Source organism: Cajanus cajan, chromosome 8, assembly GCF_000230855.2.
Source record: "Cajanus cajan strain Asha chromosome 8, NIPB_CcT2T_4, whole genome shotgun sequence".
NCBI lineage: Eukaryota > Viridiplantae > Streptophyta > Magnoliopsida > Fabales > Fabaceae > Cajanus > Cajanus cajan.
In genome coordinates, this window is record NC_138524.1 from 4,490,361 (window position 1) to 4,508,680 (window position 18,320).

The 18,320-nt window shown below is 30.3% G+C and overlaps 2 protein-coding genes across 2 annotated transcripts; both read left to right on the forward strand.

The window, feature by feature from the left end:
- The first annotated feature begins 468 nt into the window (after positions 1 to 468).
- Positions 469 to 4,062, forward strand: LOC109800012 (putative receptor-like serine/threonine-protein kinase At4g34500). Its single transcript, XM_020360690.3, has 7 exons — positions 469 to 1,139; positions 2,159 to 2,263; positions 2,377 to 2,499; positions 2,906 to 3,076; positions 3,157 to 3,286; positions 3,379 to 3,588; positions 3,669 to 4,062. Exons 1-7 carry the CDS (start codon positions 661 to 663, stop codon positions 3,783 to 3,785), a joined length of 1,335 nt encoding a protein of 444 aa, XP_020216279.2. The 5' UTR covers positions 469 to 660; the 3' UTR covers positions 3,786 to 4,062.
- A 4,226-nt stretch (positions 4,063 to 8,288) lies between these two features.
- Positions 8,289 to 13,461, forward strand: CAP1 (cyclase associated protein 1). Its single transcript, XM_083061831.1, has 10 exons — positions 8,289 to 8,641; positions 9,739 to 9,907; positions 9,982 to 10,046; positions 10,488 to 10,788; positions 10,861 to 11,008; positions 11,115 to 11,224; positions 11,319 to 11,374; positions 11,472 to 11,528; positions 11,765 to 11,908; positions 12,926 to 13,461. The coding sequence occupies exons 1-10, from the start codon at positions 8,369 to 8,371 to the stop codon at positions 13,010 to 13,012; spliced, it is 1,410 nt and encodes a 469-aa protein (XP_082917957.1). The 5' UTR covers positions 8,289 to 8,368; the 3' UTR covers positions 13,013 to 13,461.
- The last annotated feature ends 4,859 nt before the right edge of the window (positions 13,462 to 18,320 follow it).

Here is an 18,320-nt window from a genome sequence, read left to right on the forward strand (position 1 = left end):
AATAAACAATTTAAATATCATAATTTTATCAAATGTTTTTGATGTTTAAACTAAATATCAAGCTAAAATCACGCACATTAAATCGAAGTTGATCGTACAATTCTATTACGAGTTTAATGGCATGTACAGTGAATGTAAATTTATACCGTATATATCCCCTATTACTGTTATAGTATAAGATAAGATCATTGGGAGTTGTTGACAAGTGGCAGTTGGTAGAAAACGCCAAATTGAAAAAATAATAAAGCGTGTTAGTCATAATAAGATGAAGTAATTAATTGCGAAATGGAGCATATATAAAATAATGTAATAATGAAGCATCCCAATTACCCAACATACCCCACCGTCAAACACAAACAGTCTCCCTGTGACGATATTTTCACCGCTTTATGTCGCGGTGAGCGCAAGGGATGCAACAGCCAACAGAACAGAGAGAGTAAATGGCATTGTCGTAAATAACCCAAACTGAGAACAGAAGACAACAACCCAACACCTCTTTCCTTTTGTTACTTTCGTTTGTTTTTGTTTTTCCCATTTGTATCCGTTGAAACTCCACTCCCACTCACTCTTCTCAACGCCAGGCTCTTTTCAATGCCTATAACTCTTCCTACTTTCACCACCCACCAAACCCAAACACTCTTAAACGCTTAAACAACAACAATGGCGACGGCAGCTTCAAGCGTGAGTGTGAAGCTTCTTCTGTTAGTGGCGATTTTAGTGGTGTTCGTTGTGGTGACGGTGCTTCTGGTCTTCTTCCTCTGCCTCCGCGGCAGCCGGAGCTGCAAGAGCCGGAAGTTGGCCGCGAAACACAGCTCCGGCAGCATCCCTCTGGTCTCGAAGGAGATCACGGTGGTTAAGGCGTTGGATCTCACGCCCAGCGAGGTGGCGGATGACGTGGAGGCTCATCCCAAAAAGGAGGCGGAGATCAAGCTCCAAATTGGTGGGGCCCACCGCGCCGAGATGTCGGTGGAGGATCCCGATATTGGCTGGGGCCGCTGGTACACCATAAGGGAAGTGGAACTCGCCACGCGTGGGTTTTCCGAAGGGAATGTTATTGGAGAAGGAGGGTATGGGGTTGTGTACAGAGGACTTCTCCATGATGGTTCCCTCGTGGCTGTCAAGAATCTTCTCAACAACAAGTATGTCACATGTCCTAAGTCCTAACTTTTTTTTATCTGAATTTGACTCGTTAAAAAATCTTCTTTATGTTTCATATCTTATTACTCTTCACTAGTCTTTCCTGAGTTTTTCACTCTCTACGATTCCTGGAACAATTTTGGGCAACCCTTTATATATATTTTAAATATTTGTATGTACGGGGACAAAGTTTTGAGAAACTGCACTTTGTGTAAATGAATTAACCCGGGAAGTGTGTAATTGTGTATTGAGTTGTTTTTAATTGTCTTGAGAAGAGTGAACGCGAGTTTGGTGGCGGATTATTTTACTTTTGAGAAACAATTTTTTTCTTTTTTAACGTTGTTTGAAAGAGTTAAAAGATAAAGATTCTTCATAATTTAAGCGTTCTAAACCTATAATAATGGTCATTTGCTTCTCTTCTCCCCTGTTTTTGTTTTTATTTTGTTTTAGGCTGGGTAATAATGTTAGAATGTTGCTTTTCTATTTGCTTTTACCTTTTGCTTTATTTATTATGTTGTTCCTCGTTCGTATATACTAATTACTTTGTTGACTTTTTCTTTATTTAAGGTACTAGCTTAATCCCGAAAAACTTTAATTTAAACAGGGGGAATGATTACTTTGTTTCCATACAAGTTACATAATCCAATCGCTTTGTATGTGTTTCGGGGTTTGTAACTCGTATGCAAATTCAAAGAAGAGAACTATTACTGTAATAAATAACGGTAACTTCATGTTACTCCCTTCATGCAACATTTTCTTACCATTGTTAATTAATAATTGAAGTTGTCCCTACCCTAATTTTTGAGGTTTCCACATTAAATTAAGAACAAGTGGAAAAACAATATGCGAAAGGGTTGCTTTAGGATTGCAACTTTAGTTTTAAAAAAGATGTCAACTGTCAAGTTTCCTGAAACAATGCAATGCAGTGTCTTTAGTTATGTTATTTTAGTCTAAATCCTTACTGTTGCAGTACCATCTTAATGAAAATTCTTGTGCATTATTGTATCACTGTCATAACTAGGGGTCAAGCTGAGAAGGAGTTTAAGGTGGAGGTTGAAGCCATTGGAAAAGTAAGGCATAAGAATTTAGTTCGTTTGGTAGGATATTGTGCAGAAGGTGCACGAAGGTATCGTTCTGTTTATATGGCAATTATTCTTTTATTTAATGTCTTTCAGACGATAAAAGTTCAGAATTCCTGTATTTTTTTTATTATTTTAATAACACATTTATGTCATTCAGGATGCTTGTTTATGAGTATGTTGACAATGGAAACTTGGAGCAGTGGCTGCATGGTGACGTAGGACCAATTAGCCCCTTGACATGGGCTATTCGAATGAGAATTGCTATTGGGACCGCAAAAGGGTGTGTTTAATGTTCATTGAATTTCATCTCTCCTTTTTTAGTAGGTTGCTTATGTTGATTTCCTGCCTCTGCAAATGGATCACATCAATTTCCTTAAATGTACTATATGATTTTCTTAACACCAGTTTAGGATTGATTTCAAGTATATATTTAAAATGATGAACTTTATTGGAAAAATAGTATTTTTTACATCAGAGATATGAAATATAATAAGCATACTACTTTCAATGCACAGAATCAATAATGGAGGTTGAGCTTAATATTTTTCTTATATTCATACTCTTGTGCTATAAGTCTTTCTCTGACCAATGTTATCATTCTCCATAACTCCGTATCCATGCTTGTTCATTTTATGTTATCTTAAACATTCTCTCACAACAATTAATGTTTCTTCATTATAAAACAGGCTAGCCTATTTACATGAAGGCTTAGAACCCAAAGTTGTGCACCGGGATATAAAATCCAGTAACATTCTATTAGATAAAAACTGGAACGCCAAAGTATCAGATTTTGGACTTGCGAAGCTCTTAGGATCTGAGAAAACCCACGTGACTACACGTGTAATGGGAACATTCGGGTAATTTGCACTTTCTCGAGGATCAGAGTTATTTTTAAACTTCTATAGATGATAATTACCTTACCACTATTTTTCTGCAGATATGTTGCACCTGAGTATGCAAGCTCAGGTATGCTTAATGAGCGCAGTGATGTGTATAGCTTTGGAGTTCTTCTCATGGAGATAATCACAGGAAGAAGCCCCATTGATTATTCAAAACCACCTGGGGAGGTGATTCTTGGTTTTGTTCTTGTTTTCATTAATACATTCCATGAACACCATGGTGTCTTAGTCTTAACTCTCTTATTGTCGATGTGCCTCAGATGAATTTGGTTGATTGGTTCAAGGCAATGGTAGCAAGTCGTCGCAGTGAGGAGCTAGTTGATCCTTTAATTGAGATTCCTCCCTCTCCAAGATCTTTGAAGCGAGTTTTACTCATTTGTCTGCGATGTATAGACTTGGATGTAGTTAAACGACCAAAGATGGGCCAAATTGTTCATATGCTTGAGACAGATGATTTTCCCTTTCGTTCTGTAAGCACTATACTCCAGCCACGTTAAGTACAATTATTCATCTAAAATGACTAACTAAATTTAACTTGTTGAATTAATAGGAGCTACGTACGGTTAGAGACAAAGATCCTTTGCCTTCTCATGCAGATGTTTCCATTAAAGTTCCATCGTATCCACCAAAGCATGCAGAAACCGTAGAAAAGTCGAGATGGAGATGATTGATTGTAATATTGGTCATGCAACTTTGGCGATAGAATTATTTGTATTGCGATTTTCATTATGTTATGAGTCACTGTGCATATCTTATACGGTGTAGTTCCTTCAGGTTTCGACACCATTTTGTTGTATTGCATTATCTTGGGAACTGAGGAGAGCATGGCTTGTAAATACGTACCTCACTGATCACTATTTGTCAATTTTGTTTGTCTGCTTGTGGACACATTCAAGGAAGTAAAGAACTTGGTGCATGTTTGAAGAATTAATTATTGTTCCATAGTTGATTGAGTCAAGCAATTTCAGCTAATTTTGGGTTAGATTCATAATTTTACATTGAGTTTTACTATTACCTTATTTTTAAATTAAAAATGTTTAAATATAAATTATTTTACATCAAAAATATTTTTATTCAAATTTAATTTTACAAATACTTATTCAAATGCACAGTTCATTACCAACAAATTGTTGGGAATAGAATTGGATATGTTCTTTTTAGTTAAGATTTTTGGATTTTGAGTTTTGTAAAAAAAAAAAAAAAATTCTGATGATCTAACTTATTGAAACCTTCAGCTGCAAGTCCAATCTTCTCACAGTGCCTTAAAACAAAATTCAACTTGCATTCATTTTCAGGATTCTTCACCTAAACACGAGACTGGTTTAACTATTTTTAAACATCAACATATAATTTGTTATGATATTCCAAATATTATTAACAATGTGTTACATCATTAGAATAATATGAAGAATGTGAGTTTATAATAAGTACATAAATAATTTCATTGATATGACTTGTAGACTTTTTGAATGATATTTAAAAAGTAAATTTAGATCTAAAATTAATAATATCATCATATTAATATAAAATTGTGTGTGAACTCAAATACTCTACAAATGGTATTTGAGCTATTAGTCTGGCTAATTTATCAGCCCAAATGAGCATTGTACACCGATAGTTTAGATTCCAAGGGAATAATATGATATTGATGTGTGTGAACCTCGGTGTACATGATGTTGAACTCAATCTACGAATCAGAGGTGTTCCTTAACTTGGACGACGTTCCTGCATGATTCATCGCATGTTGCTGTTGCAAGGAAAAGAATCGCGTCTCTGGTTCGTAGTGATTATTACTCCTGCATAATGCATGAGTTGTCGGGGCATGTATTGAATCTTCTTTTTAGTAATCCTTTGATCATGTCAGTACCGAGTACTGACCAGTTTGTAACGTGATATAGTAGTATGGCTCTTACAAATGCATAAGCATAACGCCACCTGAGAAAAAGTACACTTGTGTTAGCTTGTCTTTGTATGCAAGTTCCTTACGCACGTCCCATTGCCTAAATCATAGAAATGTACAATTGTATTCAATTCTCTTACGACATTCTATTTTCAATTAAGCAATTTGGAAAGCTTAATCTCGTATCCAAGAAGAAGTTGAGATTAGATTCCAAATTATAATAACCTCTAACGGACATCATCGTGGATAAGAAGTTATCTAAAGTTAAAAAAATAAAAATTCTGAGTATAGAGTGAGGATACATTCATCCCTGGATCAAAACTAGTTAAATTCATCACGCATTTTAAGTTAAATCAGCAGCATATGCTCTCTCATTTGTGTAACTTACTATAGTGTATTGTAGAGCCCACTTATGATTTGTCACTGTCGGATCAAGATCTACATTAGTGCCTCCAGCTAAGTCATTACAAGACGAGCCCAACTCAAGATGATTTTAAGCTCTTCAAAACTCGAGTTAAACAATAATCAGGCAATCAGCCTCGTATTAACAACAAGAAAACATTCACATTTAATATAATGAGGATCCATTTCAAGATAACATTCTCTCGTCAATATTCTTCAAAGTTACCAGCACAATAACCAAACATATTAGAAAAACATGTAATGATATTTTAAAAAATATTATTTATTGTGATGCAGTATACATCAATAATAATATATGATATATTTTTTGTGCTTTAATAGATGATATATTAACATTATCCCTTAAAAAAATAATTCAAAGTTTGTAAAACGAGAATTGGATTCCCGCTTACGACTAGCTCATTGGCCCAACCGTAATTTTTTTTAAACATGTACATGCAATATTCTATCATTAATAGTTATAAAAAAAATGTTAATAATAGTTAAAAAACCTTTTAACATATTTTTCTAAACACATTGCAAATTATACATTTTTGTCAGAGTCATTTCTTATTTAATAAGTTTATTCATATTTATTATTTATAATTTTTTATTAATATTTAGAGACTATTAAAATAAAATAAATTATAATTCTTTTATAACATTTTTATATAACTATAGTACGAATTTGTCAATAATATCTTTTCAATAATCATTATATTTTTCTTATATGATATCTATTAAATATATCTTATATTTTCAAAACATTAAATATATATATATATATATATATATATATATATATATATATATATATATATTTGCGTGATAACAATAAATCTCTAACATACTCTTTATTATTGGTTAAATTTTATTACTTTGTTTCTTTTATGGAAAAATTTAGGTTTATTTATATTTATTTATTGTGTTAAGAGTTGAAGAAAATAATAATTTATTTTTCAAGTAAACCTTTATTTCTTATTTAATGACTTTTAATTAATTAACTCATTTATAACTAGTGGGTATTTATTGGGAGTGGGAATGAAAAAAAAAAGTAAACAAAAACACTTTAAACTATTTATGGGACATAAATAAATTTATTACATTTCATCTTTCTTTACACCAAATTTATTACATTTTTTTTAGTTTGTGTATAAAAATTCTAAATAACACTTGAAAATAACATGGAATCCTTCAAATAATAAGTGAAATCATTCAATTTTTGTAATTTTAAGAAATTTTAACTATTAAGAATATATTCAAATAAATGTGTTATATTAACCTTTTATTTAATATACTTTCTTTGTAAATTAATAAAATATGTTACTTATACAAGACTTAAATGCATTTTTGTCTATCAAATATCATAGTTGTGTGATTTTATTAGTTCCTCAAATTTTAATTAATTAATTTTAGTTTTTAAAGTATCTCAATTACGTAATTTTGGTTCTTATATTTTTAATTAAGTAACTTTAGTTTTTTAAGTGTTGTAATTATGTAATTTTAATCCCTCCTGTTAAAAATAAATATTTTTTGTTATTGTGCTATTAAAGGTAAAATAATGTTCAGTGTGACTAACTAAAGACATTTCTCCCTTCTTACTTCTAGAATTATCAATCTGGTGCCTGATGTCTAGAGAATGAAAACTCTTAACTTCAAAACACATCCAATACCATGAAAGCGCATTTGGTGTGATATCAATTTTTATACTTATGTAAAATCTAAGTTCATGCAATTCACCTGAAAAATCTAAAAATCTAATAACATGCATTGCAAAACACAACATATAAAACAACAAAAGGAACTTATTTCTACCAACCAAAACAACATACATTCGTCATGAATCACCACATCCCATTCATGAGCGACTTCAAAAACAACCAAAAAATCCAACAAATTTATCATCTCATCTTTTCCAATTAAGGAATCAACAATTAATTGGAATCCAATAACAACATTAAAATTCAACCCAACAAATATTACAAATCTTTTCTTACCTCTTGTTGATCTGAACTAATACGAGGAAAAGAGAATAATCAACTCTATTAAACTTATGATTTGGGATTTATAGATTTTACAAGTTTCGAATCACTAGCTTTATAATTTTTGGTAAACTACAACAATGATAGGAAAAATGATTTTAGTAAGAAAAAAAATAAAAAAATTCACTCAACTTCTAAGAAATTTCTTATTAGTTTCTCTATAATGTTTTTTAAAACATAAATTATGAAGTTTACGTTTTAAATTTTTTTTTATCCATAATTATTAAAATTAAACCAACTTATCTCTAGTTCCATTATTCTAAAAGACCAACTTCACTCTCAAGTCCCTAACTTAATAGTTTTGAAATGACAAATTAACAACTAAAAATAATTAAACAATACAAATCATATAATCATTCATTTAATTAAATTATATATTACAAATCTAATTATATTATATAAAATAGCACAAGTACAATACTTAAAAGACAAATAATTACTTAATCAAACTACGAGAACTAAATTTTTTACACTATTTATAAGATAAAAAGTAATAAGAAAAATAAATATAGAAAACTTATCAGTAACATTTCTAATTATAGTAATGTCCAAAGCATGCACTTATTTATTTTTCATTTCTTTTATTCTCTTTTCATCTCATTCTTTTCTCTTCCCTTTCTCTTCTTCTTTTATTCTGATCTCTTTTTCTTTTTTTTCCCACATCTTGCGGAGTGTATGTTAATTTTTTTTTTCTTTCTTTTTACTAATTTATGTTTATGAATTATGATTATTCATCGGAAGGATTGGGCTAAGGAAAATGACACGTGGGGGCCATAGTTTCCCTCCTTTAATTTTATTCCCCTCTCCTTTCGCATTATTTTTTCAATTTTCTTTTTTAAAAGGGTTAACGGTTCATCATCTCATCTGATACCAGATCTGTGTCGTTTCCTCTAACCAGAGAGAGGCATGGACGAGAAGCTCTTACAGCGATTAGAATCGGCGGTGTCGCGCTTGGAGGCGCTCTCCGCCGGAGGCCACTCCTCCGCTGCACCGGCCGCCGGAGCCGATGCGGCCAACGATCCGTCCGTCGTCGCCTTCGCCGATCTGATCGACCAGCATGTCGCTAGGGTTTCCCGTGCTGCAGAGGCTATCGGAGGACAAGTCTTGGATGTGACAAAACTTGTGCAGGAAGCTTTCATTGTTCAGAAAGAGCTTTTGATTAAGCTCAAACAGTCTCAGGTTCGTCTTCACTCCATTCTCTGTTTTCGTGTCGCGAGGATGCTCCTTTTAGTGTGGAATTAACGGATTTGGATTTCATCTGCGACGTTGCTAAGAAATTGTTGCATTGTATATGAATGATAGTATTGCCCTGCGCAAAAAATAGTGATGACATTGTAGTGTGTATAGTAGAGGCTTTGGTAATGGTTCTGTAATAGAGTCTGATACCGATTGAACAGAATGTGATGGCATGCTTTTTCTGCGAGTTACATATATGTATTTGAATTTATATATCTGGTTGTTGTTGTGGATTGTGTGGATTCGATTCATGTTTTAATTGAGGAGTTTCTAGGACAATGGGGATTGGGGAGGTTCCATGTGTCGTGGTATTTTTTTGGGATATAACTTATGAAGTCAAATTGAGAATCGGTTGCTCATATGAATGAAAGAGGAGTTAAAGAAGGGTTATGTCAGTTGCTAGAATGAATCTAAAGTAGACTAAGATAACACAGTTTTAGATGCAGTTGAGGTTGCCATCTTTTTGGAAGAATCCTTTTCTCCTTTCATGCTTGTGTAATTTTGCTGTTAAATTTGTGCTTCTCTGAATGGATGAACAATGTGGCTAGTTGGGTTAAATTGTAGAAAAAAAATAAACTGATGATACAGGAAATAATGTTGAAAATTTTGATTTCAAAATTGGGATTGTGTGGGCAATGTAAAGAAAATCAATGAAGTATTAAAAGAGTGTGTAGTGAAATATAGATGTCGCTCCTGGTAAAATTGACAGTAGTTGTATTTATGTTGAACTAATGCACATGGCTTTGAGAATTGATTTTCTAACCAGAAAGCTACAAAACCTTCTCAACTGGGAGAATCAATTCCACAGTCTCAACTTGAAAATCAATTTTGGAATAATGCGTAATGTTGTCTTGGTAGTACTAGGATGGATTGGTTTTAAAGAATTACAAGACTGTTTATGGCTTACACAAATCAAATTTAGTTAGTACAAGAGAGAGCACATATAGTTGTTCATGCTGTGAGTTTTTCTTTTTTTTTGGACTATGTCCTAGTGTTTGTAAATGCTGTGTTGATATTTCTCATCCTCATTAATCGTGCAGAAGCCTGACCTTGCTGGATTGGCTGCATTTCTGAAACCATTGAATGAAGTGATCACAAAAGCTTCCGCATTGACAGAAGGAAGGAGGTCTGATTTTTTTAATCATTTAAAGGCTGCGACTGACAGTCTCTCAGCTCTAGCATGGATTGCTTATACGGGGAAGGATTGTGGTAAGTGATGAATGATTCTTTTATAGAATGGATCTTTATCCTTCAGTATCTTATGTTTCTTCTGGTTTTTCAAGGTATGAGCATGCCAATTGCACACGTGGAAGAAAATTGGCAAATGGCTGAGTTTTACAGCAACAAGGTATTCTTGATGTATGACAAAATCTTGTTAATATGCATGGGATAACTTTCATGATGGTACTCTACATTTAGGAGGAAATTGTAAAGGAGTCCCTGCAGCTGCAAGTGATCTTCCTTGATAATTTTAGCAATTTGTACCATGTTCTTGCATGTAAAATGTTTCAACTTACCTTAGAATGCATAGGTCTCTTCACTTCATGATTTACATCAACTTAATGGATGAGAAAGGAAATGAATAATGATCAACAAACTTTTATGTGCTTAGGCTCTGTAATTTGATTTTAAATGCTTGATTTACAATTTACTTTTGGCATCATTTACATGTAGAATGCCGTGTACTGATCCTGCACTAGACTTTTCATTGAACTTTCCTATCTCATATTGCCTGCTATTTCCTGGGTAAAGAATAATGATCTTGCCTTACTTTGATTGTAATAATTAGGTGCTTGTAGAGTACAGAAACAAAGACCCGAATCATGTTGAGTGGGCCAAAGCCCTTAAAGAGTTGTATCTACCTGGATTGAGAGATTATGTCAAGAGCTTTCATCCTTTAGGCCCTGTTTGGAGTCCAACTGGTAAAATAATTACACCATCAAAATCTTCTGCTCCTGTTGCACCTGCTGCTCCTCCCCCTCCATCTGCTTCTCTCTTTAGTTCCGAATCATCTCAGGCTTCATCTTCTAAGCCTAAAGATGGAATGTCTGCTGTTTTTCACCAACTCAGTTCAGGAAATGTTACTTCAGGTAGCTTATTCTTTACTCCTACATTTTTTATTGAATGTTCAGCATTAATGAATTGTAAACTTTATCTAATAGGTTTAAGAAAGGTTACGGATGATATGAAGACTAAGAATCGCACTGATAGAACTGGAGTTGTTGGTGCTAGTGAAAAAGAAAGTCATGCAAGCCCACGTGTGCCTCCTAAAGCAGGACCTCCAAAATTTGAACTTCAAATGGGCCGCAAGTAGGTTTTTACGTGCGTTTTAGTTACCATATGTATATGTATAAAAGTCGGTGCCAATAGTTTCACTATTCCATTTCCCTAACCTAACTAATCTCTGCCACTGTAGATGGGTTGTTGAGAATCAAATTGAGAGGAAAGACTTGGTCATAAATGATTGTGATGCAAAGCAGTCTGTATATATTTATGGATGCAAAAACTCTGTTTTGCAGATTCCGGGTAGTCCTTCTTTTCTTTTCCTATTTGCTATTCAACTTGTCAGTTGGTGGTGAAAAGTCTACAAGTGACTAAATCACTTCTAAACAATTTGCAGGCAAGGTCAACAATATAACTATCGACAAATGCACAAAGATGGGAGTTGTATTTAAGGTTTGTGAGACATGAGAATTTGATATTTAATGATATTAGATAATAGAATCAATTCAGTTTGATTGATGCAAATTCATTTTTCTGTTTTAAAATGTAGGATGTTGTTGCAGCTTGTGAAATTGTAAACAGCAATGGGGTGGAGGTTCAATGTCAGGTACCTAGACACTATCTTCCCTTGTTTTTTCCTCGCTCATTGACAACTTCTAATGCTGTTGGCATGTGAGGTTGAATATGATATTCTGCCCATAAATATTTTAATAACTTTACTGATCTTACTAATGATATAACTGATGAGATGCATAGAATAAGAATTTAATATTAATACTAAATAAATACTTGATACGTCAAATCTGATTTTGCTGTACTCATGCTTGCTTTTACTAATCATAGGGTATAGCTCCTACAATTTCAGTGGACAACACTTCTGGCTGCCAGCTATATCTGAGCAAAGACTCTTTAGAAGCATCCATAACTACAGCAAAGTCAAGTGAGATCAATGTATTGGTTCCTGGTGCGGAGCCCGATGGTGATTGGGTATGTTTTTGTGCTCCTATTTTATGTATGATACTGAAAAGTTTGGCTCCTCATCATCTAAACATGAACCCATTTAAAAGAGCCTTTTCTCATTTCCCCTTAACTTTTTTGTAGATATTTTGATGTTTTCACCATTGGAAATTGATTATTGGAAATGTTATTGAAAATTGAATATTGGAGTATGTTTTTGTTGTTTTGATGTTGTTTAGTACAACATAGAATAGCTGTGTAGCAGCCATACCCGAAATTGCTGTAGCAGGATAGCAAAGCGTAGGATGTCCACAAGCATAGGATACCCTAAATAATTTATACTTTACACTCCAATTTTTTATTTTTTTAAAAGAAATTCATGATAAATAATTGTTGTCTAGGAGCAATAAGAACGTAGGAATGAAGATAGAAAATTAAAGATGATGAAATTAATATATAAAAAATCAGAATTAGATAAAAATTAGGAGAATTTGAACTGAGGTATGATAAATAATTCACACAGAATCACCAACAGTCTAGGAGCAATAAGAACATAGGAATGAAGATAAAAAATGAAAGATGATGAAATTAATAAAAAAAATCAGAATGCATTAGATAAAAATTAGGAGAATTTGAACTGAGGTATGAAAGAAGAAAAAAGAGCTGACCACAAAACAACAACCAAGCCTTTTCCTACGGAAGCAAAAAAAAAAAAAAAAAAAGGGACCTGTAAAGTGTAAAGAAAGAACAGAACACCATAGTACATAATAGTGTGCTATTGACTACTTTTAGAATATGTTTAGCTTCCCACCTCAATTGTACTCTGCATCTAAATTTGCTTATCTATCCTGATGTTTCATACAGCTGTGGATGATGAAATTGATCTATATGTAGAATCTTGTCTAAAACATTGTAAAATTACACGTGGTTTACTGGTTTGGTCTTCCTAAAATTGTTAAATTGGATGCATGGTCGTTGTCAAGATATTATCAGTTGACCAAGTCAAGTGATGTAAATTTCCAAATTTAACCACGTCTTCTGTTTCAGGTGGAGCATTCTTTGCCACAACAATACATTCATTTGTTCAAGGATGGGCATTTTGAAACAGCTTCTGCTTCTCATTCTGGAGGTTAAATTAATTGGCCATTTGGAGTTCCTATTTCTATTTACATCATTTTGGAATGCTGTGGGAGTGGCTTCAATTTGTTGTTTCGTTAATTCATTTACAAATACAATCACATATATAGGTTTATCGAATTCTCGTTGCTTATGTTTGTGATATTTCCATAGGTTTATTGAACCATTGGAATTATCCTTACGATTTTTGTTTTAATAGTTTGCTTCTGCCTGAGCGTGTTTTTGTCCCAAGTTGCATTTTGCAATGGGTTTTTTTAGCTATCAGAGGACCCTTACATTTGTCTGAATATCTTGGTTTGATTCTGGTGTTCTTGCATATTTTGAGGATGGAGCAATGATCATGTATTCGGTTCATTCGGAAAGATATTTGTGCATCTGTTTGAATCGATTAGTGCTCCCTGTTTGTAATGAGAAAATGAAATGAGTTATTGACGTTCTTGGCTTCAGCTTGCATGTTGATTTATATCTAAAATATTTTATTTTATCAATTGTTTTAACCGTGCCCCAAGTTCGTTGGAACTTGTGTTATCTTTTGTAAGTTGCAGCGCTTAATAGATAATGAGTCTGATCGCATCTTATGGGTTACATTCTATGTTAAATGTGTTTTAAAAAAAAAGTGACATGCTTTGGTTTGACTAAAAAGATGAAACAGGGAGAATACAACAAGCCGTTTTTTTATTCTTTTACCAGTTTAATGTCATTTCACCCGTGTTAATTTAACAGATAATTTTATCAAATACTATTAATTCAGCAAGTTGTTAACTTAGTTTTTAGCTTGATGTTAGTTTTTTAACTTTAATTTCTATTTAGTTATAGTTTTTAACTAATTTATTGACAAATTTTATGAAAAATATCGTCCCAATTTTATATCGTTCATATATTTTAGTTTTTCACATGACTACCTCGAAATGGTATTCACATATTTTTTACAAGGTCAAGGATGATCATACACGGTTCATATGATCTTGTTTTTGAAAAAAATCATGTCATAATCTCTTGTTTTTAACTTCAATAAAATAATTCATCTCATAATGACAGCAACCTCTGTACTATTTCAGATTTCAGAGTCACGAAGACGAAAATTTTCATTATTAGAAATCAGTTCTTATACATTAAAGAAGAATATTTTTTATTACAAAATGATTTTTAAGAATTTTTTTTAAGATGAATATTTTTATTACGAAATGATTTTTAAGAATTTTTTGATTAAAAGATTTTAAGTTTTTTATTATTATTTTTTGTCTGATTCATTTTTTATTTATCATAATTATTAATGAAATAAATTTTAATATTTTTAAATAAATTATTGATAAATAAAAAATCTTATATTATAATATAAATTAGTTATTAAAAATTTTAAATATAATTTATATTTAAAAATATTTATTTATATATCCGATTTATTATAAATTTTAGTTGTGTATAATAAACATTTGTACATGATAAACTAGTTACATTGACTAATGTTCGTTGGTCCAATTTAAAGTGGATAGATACATTTGTCAATATTGTGATACAAAAAAAAAGTAATTACAACCCTATATATATAAGGAATTATATTAAAATTTAATATTTTCAAATTTCAGTCTTGGCATGCCGATCTTGAACACGGATACTCCTTCACATCCACGGGTGTTGCAGCCATGGCTTTCGCGTCCCGAACTTAAGACCTTGTGGGAGCAATGTGAAGAGTTAAACAGCATAGCAAGATTATTCTTTTTCACGTTTCTTCTGTAAGAACATCTATTTCATAGTTTTAACAACGAAACTCGAGAGTATCCTTTGTAACCCATATACCTGTGTTTTTACCTTTTGAATGGCCTAATTTCTTTCTCTTGTTTTGATTTTCCAAGACATTTATTATATCTACATTATTGATTGAATGTTCAAATTCATGAATAGGTTTGATGAGACAGATTAAGGATGGAAAGAAGAATAGGAATCGCACTGATGGAAGTGGAGCTGTTGGTGATAGTGAAAGAGAAAGTCATGCGAGTAGGTTTTTATGTGTTTTAGTTACTATATGTATATGTATATGTTTTAAAGTGAATTATGCATGCAATAGTTTCACTACTCCATCTCCCAATTCCGAAACCTAACTAATCTCTGCCACTGTAGATGGGTTGTTAAGAATCAAATTGAGAGGAAAGACTCGGTCATTCATGATTGTAATGCAACACAGTCTGTATATATTTAGAAACATCCATAATTATAGCAAAGTCATGAGATGTCAATGTATTGGGTTCTTCCCGAGCCCGACGGTGATTCGGTATGTTTTTGTCTTCCTATTTTATATATGTTACTAAAAAATTTGGTTCCTCATCTAAACATTTCTATTTATTTATAGAGTTTATTCATTTACAAATTCAATCACATATATAGGTTTATCGTATTCTCGTTGCTTATGTTTGTGATTTTTCCATGGGTTTATTCAACCATTGGAATTTCTTGTTATCTCATTGATAACAACGTCTGTACGATTTCAGACTTAGAGTATACTTCTAAGGTTCTAATACACGACTTTTTCACATGATCAGTATTGTTAATCGGTATCTCTAATAAAATAGATTTTTTTTTGTTATTAGAAATCAGTTTTAAACATTTTTTTTTTGCGAAAGAGATTTTAAGAATTTTTTGAACGACAATTTTGTTTTTAGAAAAAATTAACTTCTTGAGAATTTTATTTTTTATTTTTAAGATAAATTATCAATAAATAAAATAATCTTATATTATAATATGAATTATTTATTAAAAGTATGGTTTAAATTTTTTTATTTATACATATTTATAACTTAATAATTACTAAAGATACCTTACATGTTTCATCATCTTATTTTAAAGAATATAAAATAATATTAAAATTAAATATCATAATATTATAATATTTTAAGATCATCCTATAAAGTTTGTGATATTTATTTTTTTTTTCTTTTGCACCTGAAGGCCATACAAACATGAAACATGAACCATATCAGCGCTAATGTTTTCTTTTGCATGAGATTCCTTACAACCAATTAAAAAACAGAACCTTTAATTACTAATTAGTACAATAAGGAAGACGTGCAATGATATTAACTTTACCTTAACTAAGACCCACACACACACACATATATATATATATATATATATATATATATATATATATATATATATATTATTATTATTATTTTTTTTTTCTAAAGTGAGTGGCTTAATGCATAATTAGTATTCTCGGGTAGTTATAATTAAATGGCGATACTATAGGATAGAGTGTAGTATAAGAAGAAGAAAAAAATTACACGCGAAACATTTTTACATTATTATTTAATTATAAATTATCATATATAACAAATTTATCAGTATTTATCAAAATATTTTAAAAATTATATATTTCTTATTAAATGAAAATGTAAAAATATTACATCAATAATACATGCCTAAAACTGCATAAACTATTAGGTTAGAATTGAGTATGAAAATTATGTATCTGAACTTGTAAGCTGGTGGAAAAAATAAAGTAGCTTTAGCATCCCTTATTTTTTGTTAATTTTTTTTAGTAATATTTTAGTTCATATATTATACGAGTCAATTTTAATAGATAAATATCATAAGTAAAATTAATTTTCATAATAATGTTCATATAATAAAATCATTAAAGTAAATATAAGTCAAAAGACTTGGATAACATTCAATAATTTTATTTATAGAAAATTATTATATATATATCAAATATAATTGAGGGATTATCCCATCTATACTGGGATATCACTTTTAATAATTATTTTTGGTTCCAATTTTTATATGGATCATTTTATCCTTAATTTATTTTTTAATAATTACTTTTTTTATAAGTAATTTCTCATTCTTTTCTTTATTTTTTGTTTTTTTTAATACAATGCAAGTACAGAATATCTTTTTCCTGCTAGTTTAATATAAATAATTTTTAGACAATTTTATCTTATATTTTTAAATAATAAAAAATAATATTAAAAATTAATTATTATTATAATAATAAGATTCGAATTTAAAAAAACCAAATACAATATTAATTGATTATCAAATACTAAATTTTTTAAAATATTTTTATTTAATAAAATATAGAGGTACGAAATATTTCACTTTACTAATTAATATATATATATATATATATATATATATATATATATATTATATCAACATAATTAATGAATCAGCATAATTAAAATTCAAGAATAATTCAATAATTTGATATGTTTCACCAATATGGTCAAGATCATGAAATGTATCATTTTCTTGTTGCTCTCTTTATTTCCATGTCTCCTTTCTTTTCTTATATTTATTAACATTATTTTTTTCTTTTTATTTTTTTATCACATAATTTACGATATATATATATATATATATATATATATATATATATATATATCTTTTTTCCCCTTCTTATTGTCTTCTCTCTTTATTTTCACGAAATTACTCCTTATTTCTTTATTTATATTATTTTAAGTCCTCGTAAATTGACATGAGACAAACGATTTCAAATTTCGTTTTATTTTATTTCATCATTTTCCCTTTCCTTCCAATTTTACCATTTCGTGTGTAATCAGTAATTGTCTATTATATGGTTGAATACCTAACCTATCTTTTTTCTTGTTATTTTAAATAAATGATAATATATTTTAGGGAATTGTTATGGTACCCATGAAAATTAAAAAGTTTTGGTACTGTAAATTATGTGAACAAATCATTTTTAAAAAATAAATTTAAAATAATATAAGTTTTAGATTAAAAATTTATATAAGATGAATCAATAAAAAGGCTAATTAAAAATAATAATTAAAAGGTTAATTTTTATTATAAATTTTATTTATATGTGACAGAATTAAAAAATTAAAAATTAAAAATTATAATAATATTATAAAAACATTAAAATAAAAAATAAAAATAATAAATAATATAATTGAAAAACTAATTTATATTATAAATTCAAAAAATTAACAAATGGGTACCGTAGAAGTTTCCTATATTTTATTGTCTGAACCTAATATTTTGTGAACATCAAACTCGTATAGAAATACTTAATGAATTTTAATATTCTCCGTTAAAATAACATTATAAAAAGTCCAATTATTGAGAAACAATATATAATACTACAGTACCTTTTAATATAATAAATTAATGTTACAATCATTTATGATAGGTTCTCTTAAATAAAAAGTATGCTATCTATTTCTTATATTCATGTTATTTATTTTGTTTATGAGGTAACTATTAATTATTGTTCTAGCATTTCAATGTAAAAGAGCTGCTTGAAATTTCTTCTCACATATTAATATTAAAAACGTATTGT